The sequence below is a fragment of the Lissotriton helveticus genome, chromosome 1_1, assembly GCF_964261635.1.
Source record: "Lissotriton helveticus chromosome 1_1, aLisHel1.1, whole genome shotgun sequence".
NCBI classification, from domain to species: domain Eukaryota; kingdom Metazoa; phylum Chordata; class Amphibia; order Caudata; family Salamandridae; genus Lissotriton; species Lissotriton helveticus.
The window spans coordinates 707216587-707236962 of NC_136057.1; the positions used below are offsets into that span (position 1 = coordinate 707216587).

A 20376-nucleotide genomic window follows, 5' to 3' on the forward strand; every position below is an offset into this window, starting at 1 on the left:
AGTGAGTAGGGTGTGCGGTGAAAGTTAAAAAGTACCTGGCGCTAGAGTGAAAAAGAAATTTTATTCTGTACTCCGGCTGGTACTGTTAAAAGAAAGTGCAGGGTGAGGTCTGACCTGTTATGTTGATGAACAGGACCTCTGGTGTGCTTTTTGTGTCGACATGTTTCGGAGACAAGCTCCTTCTTCAGGACAGGGGCACAGATTCCCTTCCCTACTCACGTCTTTTTTACATAAAAAGTGTATTTACATAAAAAGTGAAAAAATTAAATTGGCTAAGTGTGCCTACAGCGGTCTGCTAGAGGCACAATGACCTGTAGAAAGACATAAAGACAAAAAATATGTCACCTAATGGTTACCCATGTAGCGGGTAGTTCAAACAGGTGCAGTCACCTGGAACCTGACCATTTTGCTTATATTAAGCTTTGAAAATTAAAATAACAACTCACAACACAAACAACATAAAACACATAGGATACTAGGTTTTTACTGTAAGTTCTTTCATACTTCTGAAGCTTAATTTGCTGGCTTCATGAGCAGATGGGACGTCGGGGTGTTGCATCAATGGCTTTCTGTAGTGAAGAATGAGGCATTCATAATTCATTCTTATGGCACTTACTTATTCAGATGGTACTAGATCTTGTGGTCTAAAGCTGTTTTTTGCCATTGATACTTACAGACTCAGGACGCTCTGGTCACCGTCTTACCCCGCACGCTGCTCCGCTGGTGTGGAGACAGGTAGCGGTGATCGTGTACTTATAGCCCATTGCGTTAATTAGGCGGAAGCAAAGATCAACCCATGTATGGGTATTCCGCCCTGTGGCCATACAGGGCGTCTGTATGTTACAAGCAAGGTAGCATACGATCAGTGTCTGCGAGTGCCCCCAGTCGGTATTGAGCATGCGCACCCTCTTCTCACTGATCAGAACAACATGCTTGCTTTGGAGCTGTCTCTGCTTCGCGCATGCGCAGTTCATGTGCGTACGTTAGGCTAGGTGGCCACAGTGCGCTTCTGAGGACTGTAGAGTCCCGTTCTTGTCAAAGGTCTAGACGGAAGGACTAGTGTGACTAACTGTTGGGCTCATACTGCTTGGTAGAGTCCAGGTTCATAACGGCAAAGTCTTAATGGGCAGATTACCCTTGATCATTTCAATGTGCGTGATACGATAGGGATTATGGTGGCATGGATTGATGTCAGAGACATGACGATCGTCTAGTTGAGTGTATACCTAGACAGTGGACCATATGTTTGATTTCAGGGTCTTAAATACTTGGAAAAGATGGTCCTGTTGTATCTGACCTACCAAAAACAAAACTGATAGTTCTGCCCAACCATTATGCAGTGGTCTCATTATACCGACAATTGGCTCCATGGGACGTCATCATTAAGCCCATGTAGATGGGTGCCCAGACGGAACACCCAACGTTGTTCCTTCTGAAAGAGTCCCACATCGGTTGGTAGCTGTTCAATGATGGTCCATTTTAGATCGTTAACGCAATGTTGGGAGGTCAGGAAATGCGCAGCCATTTTGGTAGTGCTTTTTTTACACCGCACATTACTCTTATGCTCATTTATTCACGTTTTTATGGCTCGTGTGGTCATGCCCACATTTTCCAGATTGCATGGACATTTTATGAGATAGATTACATTCCTTGAATTACAATTGGTAAACCTCCTTTGTTCCCAAGTTGAGCCATTGCTGAAATTGAGTCTGGTACTTTTCGTGGTGAGATGACAACTGCTGCAGTTCCCACATGGGTAATGTCCTTGAATACTCATTGTTGGTTGTGTTGGTGCCATTGTCGTTCTCGGTCGGGTATTAACCAGAATGTCTTTAAGATTGCGTCCCCTACGGTGTGCGAACATCGGTTTTTCCAGATTTAGTTCGCCGCACGTGAGTATTTTCCAATGTCTGTTAACCAATTTGGACACCTCATTGGACACCGTATTGTACGTTGTAATACAGATGGGTCGTTTATTTTCAGTAGGATCCTTTATTCGTTCCTCCAATAACGCCTCTCTGTTATTGTTTTTTGCCCTCTTGAACGCTTTGTTATCCGCCTGTTTTTTAAATTGGCACAAATCTGTACAGTTACGCCTTAGGCGGTGATTCACCTGTCCGCAATGACCTTTTTGGAATGGCTCAATAACCAGAACGCTTTTTTGAAATTTACCATCACTGTTTCAAACCAATCCTTGGTGTTTCTGGACCTCAACATTTATGCGGAGGCAGGGATGTTGAAAACCACGACTCATTTCAAGCCAACCTCTAGAAACTGTTTATTGAGGTACGACAGTTTTCACCCCCGACACCTGCGTGAGAATTTGCCTTATGGGCAGTTTCTACGCCTAAGGCGTAACTGTACAGATTTGTGCCAATTTAAAAAACAGGCGGATGATTTGAAAGAGAAACTCAAATCACGTGAATACCCGAACAGGATCATTAACAAAGCGTTCAAGAGGGCAAAAAACAATAACAGAGAGGCGTTATTGGAGGAACGAATAAAGGATCCTACTGAAAATAAACGACCCATCTGTATTACAACGTACAATACGGTGTCCAATGAGGTGTCCAAATTGGTTAACAGACATTGGAAAATACTCACGTGCGGCGAACTAAATCTGGAAAAACCGATGTTCGCACACCGTAGGGGACGCAATCTTAAAGACATTCTGGTTAATACCCGACCGAGAACGACAATGGCACCAACACAACCAACAATGAGTATTCAAGGACATTACCCATGTGGGAACTGCAGCAGTTGTCATCTCACCACGAAAAGTACCAGACTCAATTTCAGCAATGGCTCAACTTGGGAACAAAGGAGGTTTACCAATTGTAATTCAAGGAATGTAATCTATCTCATAAAATGTCCATGCAATCTGGAATATGTGGGCATGACCACACGAGCCATAAAAACGCGAATAAATGAGCATAAGAGTAATGTGCGGTGTAAAAAAAGCACTACCAAAATGGCTGCGCATTTCCTGACCTCCCAACATTGCGTTAACGATCTAAAATGGACCATCATTGAACAGCTACCAACCGATGTGGGACTCTTTCAGAAGGAACAACGTTGGGTGTTCCGTCTGGGCACCCATCTACATGGGCTTAATGATGACGTCCCATGGAGCCAATTGTCGGTATAATGAGACCACTGCATAATGGTTGGGCAGAACTATCAGTTTTGTTTTTGGTAGGTCAGATACAACAGGACCATCTTTTCCAAGTATTTAAGACCCTGAAATCAAACATATGGTCCGCTGTCTAGGTATACACTCAACTAGACGATCGTCATGTCTCTGACATCAATCCATGCCACCATAATCCCTATCGTATCACGCACATTGAAATGATCAAGGGTAATCTGCCCATTAAGACTTTGCCGTTATGAACCTGGACTCTACCAAGCAGTATGAGCCCAACAGTTAGTCACACTAGTCCTTCCGTCTAGACCTTTGACAAGAACGGGACTCTACAGTCCTCAGAAGCGCACTGTGGCCACCTAGCCTAACGTACGCACATGAACTGCGCATGCGCGAAGCAGAGACAGCTCCAAAGCAAGCATGTTGTTCTGATCAGTGAGAAGAGGGTGCGCATGCTCAATACCGACTGGGGGCACTCGCAGACACTGATCGTATGCTACCTTGCTTGTAACATACAGACGCCCTGTATGGCCACAGGGCGGAATACCCATACATGGGTTGATCTTTGCTTCCGCCTAATTAACGCAATGGGCTATAAGTACACGATCACCGCTACCTGTCTCCACACCAGCGGAGCAGCGTGCGGGGTAAGACGGTGACCAGAGCGTCCTGAGTCTGTAAGTATCAATGGCAAAAAACAGCTTTAGACCACAAGATCTAGTACCATCTGAATAAGTAAGTGCCATAAGAATGAATTATGAATGCCTCATTCTTCACTACAGAAAGCCATTGATGCAACACCCCGACGTCCCATCTGCTCATGAAGCCAGCAAATTAAGCTTCAGAAGTATGAAAGAACTTACAGTAAAAACCTAGTATCCTATGTGTTTTATGTTGTTTGTGTTGTGAGTTGTTATTTTAATTTTCAAAGCTTAATATAAGCAAAATGGTCAGGTTCCAGGTGACTGCACCTGTTTGAACTACCCGCTACATGGGTAACCATTAGGTGACATATTTTTTGTCTTTTTGTCTTTCTACAGGTCATTGTGCCTCTAGCAGACCGCTGTAGGCACACTTAGCCAATTTAATTTTTTCACTTTTTATGTAAATACACTTTTTATGTAAAAAAGACGTGAGTAGGGAAGGGAATCTGTGCCCCTGTCCTGAAGAAGGAGCTTGTCTCCGAAACATGTCGACACAAAAAGCACACCAGAGGTCCTGTTCATCAACATAACAGGTCAGACCTCACCCTGCACTTTCTTTTAACAGTACCAGCCGGAGTACAGAATAAAATTTCTTTTTCACTCTAGCGCCAGGTACTTTTTAACTTTCACCGCACACCCTACTCACTTATGAACATAACCCACACACTGGACACCACACATAGCCAACACCTGTAGTGCTCCCGCGTAGCCGTAGGTCGCAGCACGCCGCATCCCGATAGAGGGGTGCGAAGACCCCGATGATGAAGCATGACACCAAGGGGCCTGTTGGTGTGTGAGGGGTATTTTCCACAAACAGTGAGTGCTTCATTATCCATTTGATCACTCAACTTCCATAGCACTAGTTGGATTTCTTTTGTTTATTCATGTACCATTGGAGCACGAATCCAGCGATTAGCTCTACCTCCCCCCTATGTTTTTGATATAGAGTTGAATGAAGCAGGTTAGAGTGGTGCACAATAGAGTGGCATTGAGTTAAATGGCATGGAGGGATGTGGCATAGATTGGAGTATAGTAGAGTGGAGTAAAGTTGGATGGTTTAGCGTAGAGTAGTGTGTCATGGAGTGGCATAAAGTGGAATAGCTCAGAGTGATGCAGACTGATGCCAAGTGGAGTAGTGAGAGTAGAGTGGTGGCGAGCAGTACAAATATGGGTGTAAATAGCTAAAGCGTCAAAAGGGACGGGGTGAATGCAACATAAAAACATTCATACGAAATGCAAGCCTGTGTAACCCTTTCTGTGGCAAGGAACTAATGGTTATGTCCTCCACCACAATGGATGAGTGCATAGGATGTAACCGTTATGTCCTCTGCACATGTCCAGGAAATTTCATTTTATTTTTCAGCCTCAGAAGCTGGGAAGTGCTTCCCCTGCCATTTGTATCGGGGCACCTGGGGGAATTTCGGGTGGAAGAAGTTTGTGTATCCCTGCAGATTCCAGAACTTTCTATCACAGAAATGTGAAGAAAATGTGTTTTTTATGGTCAAAGTTTGAGATTTGAATGGATTCTAGGTAATAAAATGTGGTGAGAACCTCGCAAGTCATCCCACCCTGGTTAGCCCTAGATTGGTTAGGTTTCCCTGGATGCTGGCGTGTCTCCTAAGAATGAGAGGGGCTTGTCAAAGGGAAGGCAGCAGGCCTGCAAAGCCCTCTTCCCCTTCTCTGGCAGGGAAGGAGGCTGCGGTCATGCCCTCAGTCAGTACTGCGGCAGGGCTGGGCTCCAAGTGCTGGCCTCTATATGCCACCAAGTGTGCAGTGGGAGGAAATAGGTTCTGCTTTCATGTACAGGGGGCATGCCTAGGGGAAGGTCCAGACCGGAATCTGGTCGATCGGGCATAGTTAGGCCTATTTGGCGACTGTGGGTGCTTGGTGGAAACACCTGATGGTTGTCCCGGTAAGGGTTTCCAAGCCACAGAGCTGAGACGGGGATCCACAGAGTCAGGAAGCCGGCAGGGCTTGGTCTGCGAGCCCACAAGGGCCCTGGGTACTCTTCTCCTGTCTGTGGTGTAATAAAGGGGATACTGCCCCTGCGTGACCGGTTTCCTGGTCCACGGCTCCTTCCTTCAGCCTGTCACAGAGGGCATGGGACCCCTGCATGGCTGGGTTCAGAAGCACAGATTGGGGACAGGATCAGAGCTCCAGCGTGTCCTGGGGTGGGTGTTCCCATCCTGCCAAGTACACTGGAAAACCTTGAGGAATCTACACATATGGCCCGTTGCTGAATTCCGAATTTTGTCTATTTTTCAGAAATGTGTAGGCTTCCGGGATACATTATGGGTTTCACTCCCAATTCTACCGCTAAGTGGAATAAGGTTGAATGCACAACCAATTTGAAAAAATGGATATGTCCCAATAAAATGTCAAAAGTGTGTTGAGAAATGTGTTTTTCTGAATCAAGTCTGCCTGTTCATGAAAGCTGGGAAGATGGTGTTTTTAGCACCATTCACCCTTCTTTGAAGCCATTTGCAGGCAAAAAGACAGGCACTTTCTTCTGCAGCACTTATTTCCCAAACAAAAACTAAATTTAGCTGTATTTTGACTAACTCCTCTGTCCCCTTAAGAGGAATCCACAAACCTTGGGTATGTTTAGAATCCCCAGGATGTTCGGAAAAAAAGTAAGCAAATTTGGCAGGAATATCTTATGTGGACAAAATGTTATGGGGACCTAAGCGTGAACTACCCAGCACAAGGCGGGGAAAATGCGTGGCAGCGAAGGGGTTAAATAACTTTAGGCATAAAAAAACTATTAAAATGAAAAGATAACTGCCTTGTAGACCTAACTTCTGTCGCATGAGCAATAGAAGCCCTTCATGTCCAATCACCTTGTAGCAAAACACACAAGAGGATGGACGGAATGTTGCACAATGGCAAAACATTCACCCCCAGTCACGGATCTGGGTCTAATCCATCGTTATTTTGCTCACCAAGCCACCCCAGTTCAGATATGGCCATATGAAAATCAGTCTTGACCCTGTGCCTCATGGGAACAGTCCAGCCCAAACTGCCAAGCTATGTCTTCCCTGGACCGGAATCAAGCATCCTAGGACCTGGCTTGGAAGTTCGGGCTGGCCTGTTCCCAGTCCAGCCCGAACTTCCAATCAGTCTTGACCCTGTCCCGGGCACAGGGTCAAGACTGACTTGCATATGGCTGGGTTCAAACTGGAATGGCATGGTCAGCAAAAAAATGATGGATTTAGGCCCAGATCTCTGTACTGGGGTGAATGTATGACATTGTTCTGCATTCTGTCCATCAACTGTTGTTTTTGCATTTGTCACCCCGTGTGGGATGGGTATGCTCAGACGTGAGTCCTGTGCTCTCCATGCCACTGGAATCAAGCTATCCTGGCTGATGAGGGCGGAAAGCCTGAAACCGGTCCTAGGATGCTTGTTTCCAGTCCAGGGAGGACCTGGCTCAGCAGTTCGGGCTGGACTGTTCCCATGGGGCATAGGGTCAAGACTGATTTGCATATGGCTGGCATCAAACTGGAATGACATGGTGAGCAAAAAAACGATGGATATAGGCCCAGATCTCTGTAGTGGGGTGAATGTATGACATTGTTCTGCATTTTGTCCATCAACTGTTGTTTTTGTATTTGTCACCCCGAGTGGGACGGGTATGCACATACGTGAGTCCCGTGCTCTCCATGCCACTGGAATCAAGCTATCCTGGCTGATGAAGGCTGGAAGCCTGAAACTGGTCCTAGGATGCTTGTTTCCAGTCCAGGGAGGACCTGGCTTGGCAGTTCGGGCTGGACTGTTCCCAAGGGGCACAGGGTCAAGACTGATTTGCATATGGCTGGGTTCGAACTGGAATGGCATTGTGAGCAACAAAACGATGGATTTAGGCCCAGATCACTGTCCTGGGGTGAATGTATGACATTGTTAAGCATTCTGTCCATCAACTGTTGTTTTTGCATTTGTCACCTTGTCGAGCACACCTTCTCTGAAAATAACCCACTTCCTCAATCTTCACTAGCCACTTAATGTACATTTTAACTTTAATAACTCAAGTCTAATAACTGAATGGGTGGTAATAGGTTTAGCTTGGTTAAGGTACTTTTGTTTTCTATTCCACCCTAGGCTGCTTATAGTTTATCTAATCTTCTTATATTTTTTAATGATCCGTTCCTCATTTCTTGTCTGTTATGAATTCTGTGGTGCTTGCTGCCTTCCTCGTTATCTGCTGTCTGACTGATAAAAGCCTTGAGATAGCTATTACATGATAAACGTTAGATGTCTCACTATGTCCTCGACATTCCAGGCTCAATAAAGAACAAGCATTTGCAATGCAATAGGTCTCGCATCAGGAAAGTTTGAGCTATTGGTATTGTAAATGACTAATATTTTATTTATGTGTTGGTTTTGAAAATAGCTAAATTAATAGCTTTGTCATTCACAATGCCAATAGTTTTAACTTTCGCAAATGTGACACCTATAGCATTTGTAATGCAATATGTGTTGTATTTACGTGACTTAAATGTATTGATATTACAAATAACAATGTCTTAATTTTTTTAATAATTAATACTTAAATGAAAGTTATTGTGATTTATAATGGCAATAGGTTAAACTTTTGTAAATAACTTTTGTGAAGATTATGTTCAGTGTATTTTATTGTGATGAAAATCCAAGAACAGAAGTGAAATATTAACATCTTTTTGTGACATTTGTAATAAAGCTTGAAACATTGAGAGAACATATTTGAACTAGTTGTTGTTGAATGGTTGCACAGATTGATGTTGTGGTGGCGACGAGTGAGGCATCTCCGGATCCCATCTGACCACATGCTCATAATTGTATATCCACTGAATATTGAAAAAATTAAGGCTATAAAAAACATTTAAGAAAAAAAAACATTTTCCTGCTGGCCTAGAAGGTACCAGAGACCTTTCTAGACCCTCTCCCCCTCAAACAATGATGTTCCTTAAAGGGACACTTACTAGCAATGGCGGCTTGTACAGAAGACTTAGCCCAGTAATGAAGGTGCCCACAACCCATGGGAGGGGCAGAGACCACAAATCCAGAGTTAATTAAATGTAGAGGTTTGCAGTCACTGCAACTGAATCTCCACACAGCGTGGCAATTAGGTTGCAACGGGTCAGTAGACATTCCCCTAAAAACCCCACGCTAGGTCCAGTAAACTCCCATTAATATTCCAAAGCTGTGAAGGAGCTACTTCTACATGCCGAAGGTTTAACTCTACACGCATCACAAGCCTGGTTGATGCAGATTAATATACATAACACAAAGGAGCAGACCGGGTCTTAAGATGGTGTGTGACTATACCAGACTGTGATGCAGTTGGATGTATGTGTGTGAAATACCGCAGAAAATAAAATGTGATTCAAAACACAATATTGTTAGGAACACAAGCTAGGACAATACCCATCAGACCACCCTTGTGGTGGAAGTTACGTCATGTGGGAATTGCTGATCATCCCAGACCGCATCCGACCATGTAGTGCCGGTGCGGGAATGGATGCCAGTGATCTAGCTCTGGTGCTTATCCTAAGCTAGTGCAAATAAAGTGCAGTGCTCAAATAATAGTGACAATTAAAATTGACTACATAAATATCAAGAAACATTGAAACAGAAATATATGTGTCAAAAATTAAAAACACGCTGAGTAGTAAGACTACCCTGTAGCGCTATGTAGAACGGTCGACATGTTTCAGCCACAGAGGCATTGCCCCGGCTTTCTTCAGGACCTTAAGACTGGAATAGATACTGCAAATGCATGTAATATGTTAGATGAAAACAATGTACTTAAGGAAGTTACATATCTACCAGGAACCTTTGAACGCTTGGTTAAGCCCACCGGAGGGAGAGAAGCACATCTTCTTCCTAATGTATAGACAAAGAGTCTTATTATTTACAGCAACACTTGAATACACACATACAACCGCATGAATACACAAGAACTCATATAGACAATGCATGAATAATTTGCATTCTGCATATTAAAAAGCATATTTTGCTAGATCACATGGAGGCATTTCCTCATAGTGATACTCACCCAGCTTTGTGTGGGTGAAGACCTCACCTCACCCGGCAACCGCTCGGGAGTATGAGGCCCCGCTCTATAGTGTAGAAAAAAGGGGGACACATTCAGCACACAACTATAAAGTGCCCAACTAATTACTCTACATTTAAACCCAACAGACGTGTGTCAGAACCCCATTCGTAAGACCCCAAAGCCTGTCTACACAAGAACTCTCATAGACTGCTTTTTGAATCCCATATACTGCGACATTCCTCATGTAGCAGGACACAGTATAGACACATAGATGCGCCTCTGAACATGCACTCAATATGTTATTGCTAGGAGAAACTTGTTCTCAACCACAGTATAAAGGAAGATAGGCACCCAAAAGTAGCTCGCTAAGTCACTCAAAAACAGGTATTACTTGAGTACCTCGGGACTTATAACAACAAAGTCCCAAAAATGGAGATTAAATTCTGTAGGCTAAGAAAAACCATCCAGGCTCTTGCTAGTCCTCTCTACTAAACAGGAGTGGGCTAGTATATTCCACTCCCTAGGAAGAGGACTAGCAAGAGCCTGGATGGTTTTTCTTAGCCTACAGAATTTAATCTCCATTTTTGGGACTTTGTTGTTATAAGTCCCGAGGTACTCAAGTAATACATGTTTTTGAGTGACTTAGCGAGCTACTTTTGGGTGCCTATCTTCCTTTATACTGTGGTTGAGAACAAGTTTCTCCTAGCAATAACATATTGAGTGCATGTTCAGAGGCGCATCTATGTGTCTATACTGTGTCCTGCTACATGAGGAATGTCGCAGTATATGGGATTCAAAAAGCAGTCTATGAGAGTTCTTGTGTAGACAGGCTTTGGGGTCTTACGAATGAGGTTCTGACACACGTCTGTTGGGTTTAAATGTAGAGTAATTAGGTTGGGCACTTTATAGTTGTGTGCTGAATGTGTCCCCCTTTTTTCTACACTATAGAGCGGGGCCTCATACTCCCGAGCGGTTGCCGGGTGAGGTGAGGTCTTCACCCACACAAAGCTGGGTGAGTATCACTATGAGGAAATGCCTCCATGTGATCTAGCAAAATATGCTTTTTAATATGCAGAATGCAAATTATTCATGCATTGTCTATATGAGTTCTTGTGTATTCATGCAGTTGTATGTGTGTATTCAAGTGTTGCTGTAAATAATAAGACTCTTTGTCTATACATTAGGAAGAAGATGTGCTTCTCTCCCTCCGGTGGGCTTAACCAAGCGTTCAAAGGTTCCTGGTAGATATGTAACTTCCTTAAGTACATTGTTTTCATCTAACATATTACATGCATTTGCAGTATCATTCCAGTCTTAAGGTCCTGAAGAAAGCCGGGGCAATGCCCCTATGGCTGAAACATGTCGACCGCTCTACATAGCGCTACAGGGTAGTCTTACTACTCAGCGTGTTTTGAATTTTTGACACATATATTTCTGTTTCAATGTTTCTTGATATTTATGTAGTCAATTTTAATTGTCACTATTATTTGAGCACTGCACTTTATTTGCACTAGCTTAGGATAAGCACCAGAGCTAGATCACTGGCATCCATTCCCGCACCGGCACTACATGGTCGGATGTGGTCTGGGATGATCAGCAATTCCCACATGACGTAACTTCCACCACAAGGGTGGTCTGATGGGTATTGTCCTAGCTTGTGTTCCTAACAATATTGTGTTTTGAATCACATTTTATTTTCAGCGGTATTTCACACACATACATCCAACTGCATCACAGTCTGGTATAGTCACACACCATCTTAAGACCCGGTCTGCTCCTTTGTGTTATGTATCTTGTAAGTAGGGGATTGAGCAGACAGGTCGTAAAACATTCCCCTTAACCCCCCACACTCTGTGTAATGTTTGATGATGCAGATTAATGCCTTCGAGAGCCATCACCTGTCACCTGATCCAGCAATCAGCGGCCCACAAAAGCACATCAAAGAGACCAGCCCAACAAGCGTTAAATGTTATTAAAAGTATTTGTGAATGTAACACATGTAAACTGCTTTAGTGAACGGGATGTTTACATGTGTTGGCACGTTAAAGCCAGACCTATTGGCTTTACCAATGCTTGTCGATTCTTGTAGTGGGACCATGGTTCATGAACAGATACAAAATGGAAAACTCCAGTTGTTTTCGATAAAAATGCATTCTCTTTGTTGCAGCCTGCTGTATGGGCCCCCGAAATACATTCCGCGCCATCGGGTGTATTTTCTGCTTTTGAAGACCTGTAATAAAGTAATATAAAACGTGCAGAGATTGTATATTCTGCGAGTTGTGTGAGCGGCACAGATCCCGCCTCAGGTGGGAGGGAGTCAGCAATCGGAGGTGTTCGAGGGAAGCGCAGAGGAAATGGAAGCTGATTTGCAAGTGAAGGGATTGGAAATGAGGCCCGGGCGCCGTCCGCAGCTGCGAGGAGTCTGGCCTTGGAAATCACAGAGAGGTGATGGGATCAGTCTGTGATGTGTATTGGGGCTGCTTGTTGCTACGCGTGACGCATTCCGCTCGCAACTGGCATTCTAAGCCTCCCTCATCATGGAGGTGAGGGGCTCACTGAAAGAGGGAAACAGAATCTATTCTGTTTAACATTTAGAGTGCGCAGTTTTTATTCCGATCGACAGTGCGACGCTGTACAGGCTTCAGAAAAATAATAAGAAAGCAGACTAAAATATAATAATCCATAAAATAAACAAACAGAAAGCAAATGATAAAAACACGGCGCTGGAGCACAGGAAGTCCGGCGAGGGCCGGCAGTCCAGGAGCAGCGGCCGCCGTCCGGCCCCACGCGCAGCAGCCGCCGGAGACGGCGAGCATCCACTGAGGTCACCATCACATATACACTTGCCCTGCTGCTGCGGTTGTCCTCGTGGTAGGCGCCCACGTGGGACGTGCTCGTGATGCCTTGGCGGGGCTTGCTGGCCTTGCTGGCCTTGCTTGTGTGCTTCCCAGAGAGACAGGAGATTGGGAACGCGCACGCGCGGCCGGCTCCGATCGCTTTTCTGAGAGTGCGCGTGACAGTCTCCAGTCTCCTGTCTCCTGGGAAGCGGACCAGGCAACAATAGTATCGCGCCTGCGCGATGGCATATGGCTTCGCCATATGCATCGCAGGCGCGAGACCTAAAAATCGCAAAGGCAGCAAGGAAACAATAACCACAAATGAAGCAACCACCTAAGACTGTGAGGGTCACTAACAGAAAGACCGCCAAAATCAGAGATCAGTAAACATCAAACGACAATCATACATAGAAAAATGTCAAGAATGCAATTACAGATACACATTTCAGAGAAGTGAACATGAAAATAGGAATTTACTTTGGCAGGTTTCCAGAAACAGCAGAGATAAGGTTTTCACTGAAACTATGAAACTGGGATCTTTACGTTTTTTGGGCAGACTATGAAAATTAAATTTATGGACATCATTTTCCTTACTTGTGATAACTTTCTTCTCCACAGGCACGCTGGTATCCCGGCCATTTACAGTCATTATTTTGAACAGATATTCCACTCCCGGTATAAGATTTTCCACTCTGGCTCTGGTGCCATTAACATTAATCCTTGAGACAGTGCCAATGCGGCCTAGCGGGTGATAGATTAGCTGCACAAGAGAAATAATGTAAACAGCACAGACGTGAGCGCATCTTGATAAGACCATTGCGCATCATGTATAAGCATATAGGAAACAGCTAAATAAACAGAAATACATGAGTGACATTAATCTCTTTCTTGAGTCAAGACACAAATTATAATGTGCATGTTACAATTCTGAAGTATGGTGCACTATGAAAAGCAAGGCCAAAGAATTAAATAACATATAACACAATGTCCAGATACAAAAACACAAACGCCCTACTTTGCCAGTGTGATACGTAGCTTTTAATGCATGTGAGGAAGTCCTTGCTCAGGAAGTAGTAAGGGATAAAGTCAGATTTCAGTGTGCATGTGCACACTTAAGTAGACAAGGACATTTTAGAGAGTTATTCTTATGAAACTGAAGACGTATTTTGAAGTATTTTGCCTTTGCTACATTTTACTTCCTGTTAGTCCTGATACTGGATACACCTCGGTTTTCAACAGGGAAGATTCTTCATTTTATACTCTGCTCTGGACATTCAACATTATGAAGAGAGGTATGCACAGAGACAATAGTTCCTACCCATAGTCTACTTTGCACATATGTTCCTACGGGGAGATGCCTCAGCTGACTGAGCAGTGTGCTTCTATAGTTGTTTTGGAAGGCAGACTTCTCAGCAGCGAAGGTAATTTCATCCCTACACCTTACTTGTCCATCTGTCCTGCTGAGGAGAGCTGAGACCAGAGAGGTAAGGCCCTTTTCACACCCTAATTTGCACACTCATCTTCTACGACACAGGTCACAGGACATAGGCCAGTTTCTAGCAATGGTCTATGCAGACTTATCATGCAAGAGAGATCTGTCAGCAAACAGTGCAGTTCCTCCCAACAGCCTACTTTGCATACCTGACAGCATGGAAAGATGTATGAGAAGAGAGATAAACTTTTCTGAAACCCTAGTACAGACACCTCTCATCCTGGTAAGATGTGTTGGCCGACAGGTCATTCCCTTCCCAGACATCACTGCGTACCCCTTTTGGTCTAGGGAGAGGTGTCAGCAGAAAGCCACTCCTTGCCAACACTGTACTGCACATCCATGTTGCTCTGGAGTTGGGTGTTACAGGAGAGGAGAATGTTTCCCTACACACTACTGTATATGTCTGTCATCCTGGGGAGAGCTGTGACTAGACAATCAAATCTATTCCTACATCCTAATATATATTTTCCTGGGGAGAGTTCTCATTGGAGAGGCCAGTACTTGTTGGACTTATTATGGAAAAGTGACGGCTTACATGTGAGGTGTGTACCTTTTCCACCCTACTATGCATACTGCTAGCCAGGGGAGAGGTGTGAGTGGAGAGGAAGTTTCTCACTACACCCTGGTTACCTTCATACAAGGTCTCATTGGAGAGGCCAGTCTCTCCATAGTCTGCTATACACAGCTGTTAGGCTGTGGGGAGGTGTCAGTGAGATACAAGTGTCACCTTACACCATACTGTGCAGTCTTGCTATACTGTGAAAAGGTCTTATAAAAGTTAACGATCTTGTGACACTCTTGTGGGATTATAAAAAAAGTAATGATTGAACTTTTTCTAGTAATAAAAAATGCACTTAAAGTAAATAGATGATTATTAATGTGTACTATGTAGCAATGTTGTTCTCATGCAGATTAAAGATGTGTTGTTTTTTTCATAAATCAAAGTGATTATTTTTCCCAAAAATTATATAATGGATTGCATTTCATTAAACTAACCACACAGTTACTATTCTGGTGTATATAAATTATAGAAACTACATCAGGATATATTCAGGGAAAGAGCAGAGTGCAATATAAAAAGTACGATCTCACGGCAGGCTCGCAAGAGCAAACGAAGATGCACTGCTCCCTTGGACAGCACGGGAGGGGTTGCATCCCTGGCTCTCCCTAGAGTCTCGCAAGAGCATCGGAGATCGGAAAAATGGGAAACAGTTCAAACAATATGGATCATGACACTTAAGACAGCTCTGAGAGCCAGTTTTGTTAACATTTCTGAAAAACTATTTAAAAATATTGTTTTTGAACATTTTTAAATGTTATTTGTATTTTTGAATTTTGTTAAAAGGATAGGATAAAAACATAAAAATTGAGGTGTTAAAGAAACACTAACAGCATCTCCTTAAAAACATAAGCATTGGTAAAGGCAATAGGTTTCACGGTTTTCCCGTTTGTTGTGGAGGGCGCCGGCAAACATTTGGGGTCCCGCACTGATTGGCTCGAGAGAGTCACGCGGGGCTCGACGTGCAACCCCACCCTATTAAGATTAGATGGCTTTCTCCGCGCACAGCGGTCGCGCACAGCGGGCGGGCGCCGAAGTCGCGCCAAAGTTAAGCCCGTCTGCGCCCGTCCGCGCTGAGTATGCGCCAGGGGCCAGACGGGCTAATCCATGCTACTCACTTCTGGCAGAGACTGGGTTGTATACCCTTTCTACCCTGCTCTCTATTAAACCACCTATGCTAATGTGCCATCATAACCTCTCCCCCGACGACTTTTCGACTGCATACTGTTGTAGTCGTGACCCCAGATATACCACTTTTCGGCGCCCTAGAAAAGGCCGGGTGGGCTCTGGAACTCTTAAGCACACTGTTAATTTGATAAATGAAATAGGATTTCTCATCAATGCCAGATCATTGATCAGAAATAATGTGGCATTCAATGATTTTGTTTCATTGAGGAAACCCTCTTGGGTTTTCATCACTGAAACCTGGGAATCAGAAACTTCAGGTCCGGACCTGGTTGATGCTATTCCCAAGGGCTATGCCCTAACTAGGATGGACAGAGTCGGGCGTAGAGGTGGTGGGTTAGGAATCCTGTATAGAGATTCATTTATATGCCTTGCTGACCACCTCTCTACCCCCTCTGACACTTTTGAGGCCATGTACTTCTCAATAAACTTCACTCCCACCGCTTCGTTCTCGGGCATCTTATGTTATAGGCCCCCTGGCCACAGAGCTCCTTTCACTCAGGAACTGATGAAACTACTTGAGCCTTTCGTTGATGAGGTTACGTAGTTTCCGTGTTTAGTCGCCATTTTATGTTGCCTCACTCAGGCAGCACGGCTAACGCGGTAAAATGGTCTTTCTGCCGTTTTCAGCTGCTCCATGTTTTTTCTCGCTAAGGAGCAATCTTTGTCCTTGTATATGATACCGATTTCAGGGTCTGGCCGAGTTCGCAAAGCTGTGTCTAGACTGATTAATCCATGTCTTACTCCACTGTTTGGGTTCCACCATTCTTCTCTACCTTATCTTATTTAACTGGCCTTCACTATTCTCTTCGTGTGTTCTCTTGTTACATAGCCCTTCTTTTGAAGCATTCTACACATGTTTTGCCACCTGCAAATTGAATTACGGGCACTCGTGTTGATTAACCTGATGGGAGGAGAGCACACGGGGTCTGAAAGGAGGGTGTGTTTTAGACATTCGATAGCTTGTTTTCGAACTATTCCTATTTGTCAGTTTTGTGTATATTGGGAGTTGTCATTGTAAACTTGTATTGTATAATAGGCTGTGCGCCACGGATTGAAGTGGCAGTCTCTTGAGAACCTACCTGTGTGGTACTTCTTAGATAACTGTGCTTAGCTGCAGCTAATAAAACTACTTTTCTACGCCTAACAGAGTGTCTCGTGTCTCTGTCGGTCGAGGCAGGTGAACTCGGAGATCTTAGGCGTGCCCTGCACCGCCTGGCCCATAAGCCCGGGTTCTCTAATTGGCGCCCAATGTGGGGCGACTTCAGCGGTAGTAGTTTTGCCTGAGAGTCGTGAGGAGCTTCGCAAGAAAATTCCAGAGGATTTCGCGAACCACGTGAGCGACCCCTGCATGTCGAAGTGGACCGAAGGTCTTTTGAAGCGTGGCTACTCCTTCCCGACGGCTGCTGATGACTGCTGCCCTGACTGTCGCCCTGCCTTGGCCCTTTGGTGATGATTGGTATCGCGAGACGATAGACGGACATCTGTTGGTGTGAGAAAAGCATTTAGTTAAGTATTTGTGGGTAGCGCCCACTCTCTTTGTTTTTGTATTTTGTTATTCGATTAGCGCGCTAACCGAAGCCAAGGGGTAAGTACGTTTGTGCTGTGACTCTATTGTCTGAAAATCCCTTGACGTTTGTAAGGAAGTCCAGTTTGTTACGAAATGCCTGGATTTAGTAAGTTCAAGAAATTTTGTTGTTTTGGTTGTTCTAGGGATTCCTGACTAGAGGATTCTTGTCCGATTCCTCCAGTTGGAACTCCTACTTACGAACTTTACTCAAAGCACGGTCTGGGTCCTATAGTTTTTAATGAAACATGGATCCGATACACTAAGAAAGACGGTGTTCTGCAGTGGCCACAAAATGGGTCCTTTGAGCCAGATATATTAGATAATTTGGAAACAATTCTATTCAAAAGAAAAGCCCGGCCGGCAATGTTTGACTCCTTTCGCCTACGGCGCAAGGAAGCCAAACAGAAAGAAATTAAGCAAATGAAGAAAGATAAGAAAGAGCAGAATATGTCGATTCGACAGGCTGCCCAACAATTTAAAAATGACGAAGCTGATCAGGTGATTGAGGTGTCAGAAAGACAACATCGTATGGCAATAGATAGATGCTATCCTGTATTACCTACTGTATCAAAGACTAAAACTCCTGATGATGATTCTTTTATGTCCCATTTGTTGACATTACCTCCACCTTATGTGTTAGGTGCTAATGCACCGCCATTGCAGCCTGTTGGTAATCCAGCTGTTTTGGTTCCTGCACAGTTGCCTATCCCTGTGATTCCACCTCCGCCCCCTTTGCCCGCGACATCTGTACCCCAATCTCCTGTGCCTCAGCCTTCTCCATCTGTCGTTTCTTTTGCTACAGATTCTTCTTCTGTTTTACAGAATACGTTGTCCCCTGTATTAGTGCCAGATTCCCCTGCAGCCCGACGGCGTTTAGTCGATACTGTTTCAGGTCTTATGTCGCCTTTTCTTGGGCCTCTTTTCTTTTCTCCTGCGTCGTCTAGGAGACAATCCCGTAGTCAGTTTCCGGATTTGGAAGAACGGACTAAATTAGATTCCCTTGCTTATAATTGGATCATGAGTCGTGTACAGTATAGTATACGTGATATTTTAGATACTTTCCTTCAATGGAACGCGCCCACACAGAGATACGTATTTAATGTTATGTGCAATACTTTGATTAAAGAATGGGGAGACGTAGATCTAGACTCGCCTCCTCAGGATTTATTCGAAATACAGGATCAATTTGATAAGGGGCTTATTGTGGATTCTGCTGTAGAGCATGCTGTTCAGAAGCTTGTTGCTTTTCGATCTACCCTTTTGACTCAAAGTTCTCTTGAGCTTGATCCCGCGGTTCGCCGTAAAACGGCACAATATCCAATGCGAGAAGTCCCTCCAATATGGAGAGATGAGGTTCCACAAGCAGGTAATGTTCCTGGTTTTCCTGCTCATTTTCAGCGTATATGGGTACATGACCCTTGGAAAAGGTCAGAAGTATTGGCACTCAAACAGTCTTTACCGGACCCTCGTAAGAATCCTGCTGGGTATTGGGTATTATAAAGAGCTGTCCCAGACTGTTGACGCTTGTATTATGAATTTGGCAGATATTGACTTCCTTATGGGGAATATAGTCCCACAAGCAATATGGACCAAGATTCGTAGGCAGGATCATGCGGCAGCTTTAGGTGGTGATTGGGCTGCCATTACAGCTGCGGATGCAGGACAAGTAGGTGGTGCCAAACCGGATGTCTTGATTACGGAATTACCTGGAAAAATAATAGACTTGATGAAAACCATGATGCCTGCGGTGCGCGCTAACTGGGATAAGTTAGCGGCGTGTAAGCAAAAGACGGATGAAAGTGTCTCCGACTTCTTTACTCATTTCGAGGAGACTTTCATCGACCATAGTGGGCAAGACATGAGTACTGAAGGTGGTCAGCGATTATTCGTAGACAAATTTGTTTTTAATTTACTTCCAGAATTATCGCATAAATTAAAACAATCGGAGAGTTTGTGGGCTGTCTCTTCCACTGCTCAGATATTGGCTACTGCTCAATATTATGAGAATAGGGATAAGGAAGATAAGGAGAAAGCGGAGAAAAAGACTAAAGACTTAAAAACAAAGGTCCTCCTGCAACAGGCTTATCCCCTCGTTCTGCTCAGGCCCAATTTCCACAGCCCCCACAGTTTCAGAGGTTGTTACAGAAGCCAGTACCCTCAGTTCCACGAGTTCCATTGGGCCCTAATCAGTGTGCTTACTGTAAGGAAGATGGTCATTTTAAGAATACTTGTCTAATTTTATTACAGCGGTATGGTGGACCATTAGCATCACGAGGTCGTGGTGATTCTCGATCCATATCCAGAGGTAGGGGTCGTGATGCGTCGACTCAGGAACGATGTCCCTCTCCCCCTCAGGACTCTACAAATTATTTTGATCAGCAGCATTCTCAATCTGCACAATACTACAATGATGACTATTGTTTCGATAATGAGGAAGTTGATTTTCATACTAGCTAGGACAGCCATAGGCAAAGTAAGGGAGTCGTATCAGTTCCAGTAGATCAGGAAGGACCTTATGTTAATGTTATGGCATTAGGTGTTACAGAACCATTTCTCTTGGATACTGGTACTATGAGAAGTTCCATAATGCATTCTAAACTCCCTGGGGCACCTTTGTCTGGCTTAACAAATGTTTCTGTGGGATTCTCTGGCGCCCCAGTTTCAAATCCTATCTCTTGCCCTTTGCCCATTTCTATTGGTCCATACGATTTGGAAGCTCCACTCCTTTTAACGACGGGATGCGGAGAGAATTTATTGGGTTTGGACTTATTGAAACGTTTACATGCTACCCTGTATTGTTCACCCTCTGGTGTGCACCTCACGTTGGGTGATAAACTAACTTCTCCGATG

At 44.3% G+C, this 20376-nt stretch overlaps 1 protein-coding gene across 1 annotated transcript in view; it reads right to left on the reverse strand.

Moving 5' to 3' along the window:
* Positions 1 to 20376, reverse strand: part of PTPRQ (protein tyrosine phosphatase receptor type Q) — a 1500794-nt gene that overhangs the window by 1232843 nt on the left and 247575 nt on the right. Inside the window, exon 10 of the mRNA XM_078647981.1 lies at positions 13315 to 13480. Within this exon, the coding sequence (XP_078504107.1) occupies positions 13315 to 13480 (166 nt within the window). The remainder of the gene's footprint in view (positions 1 to 13314; positions 13481 to 20376) is intronic.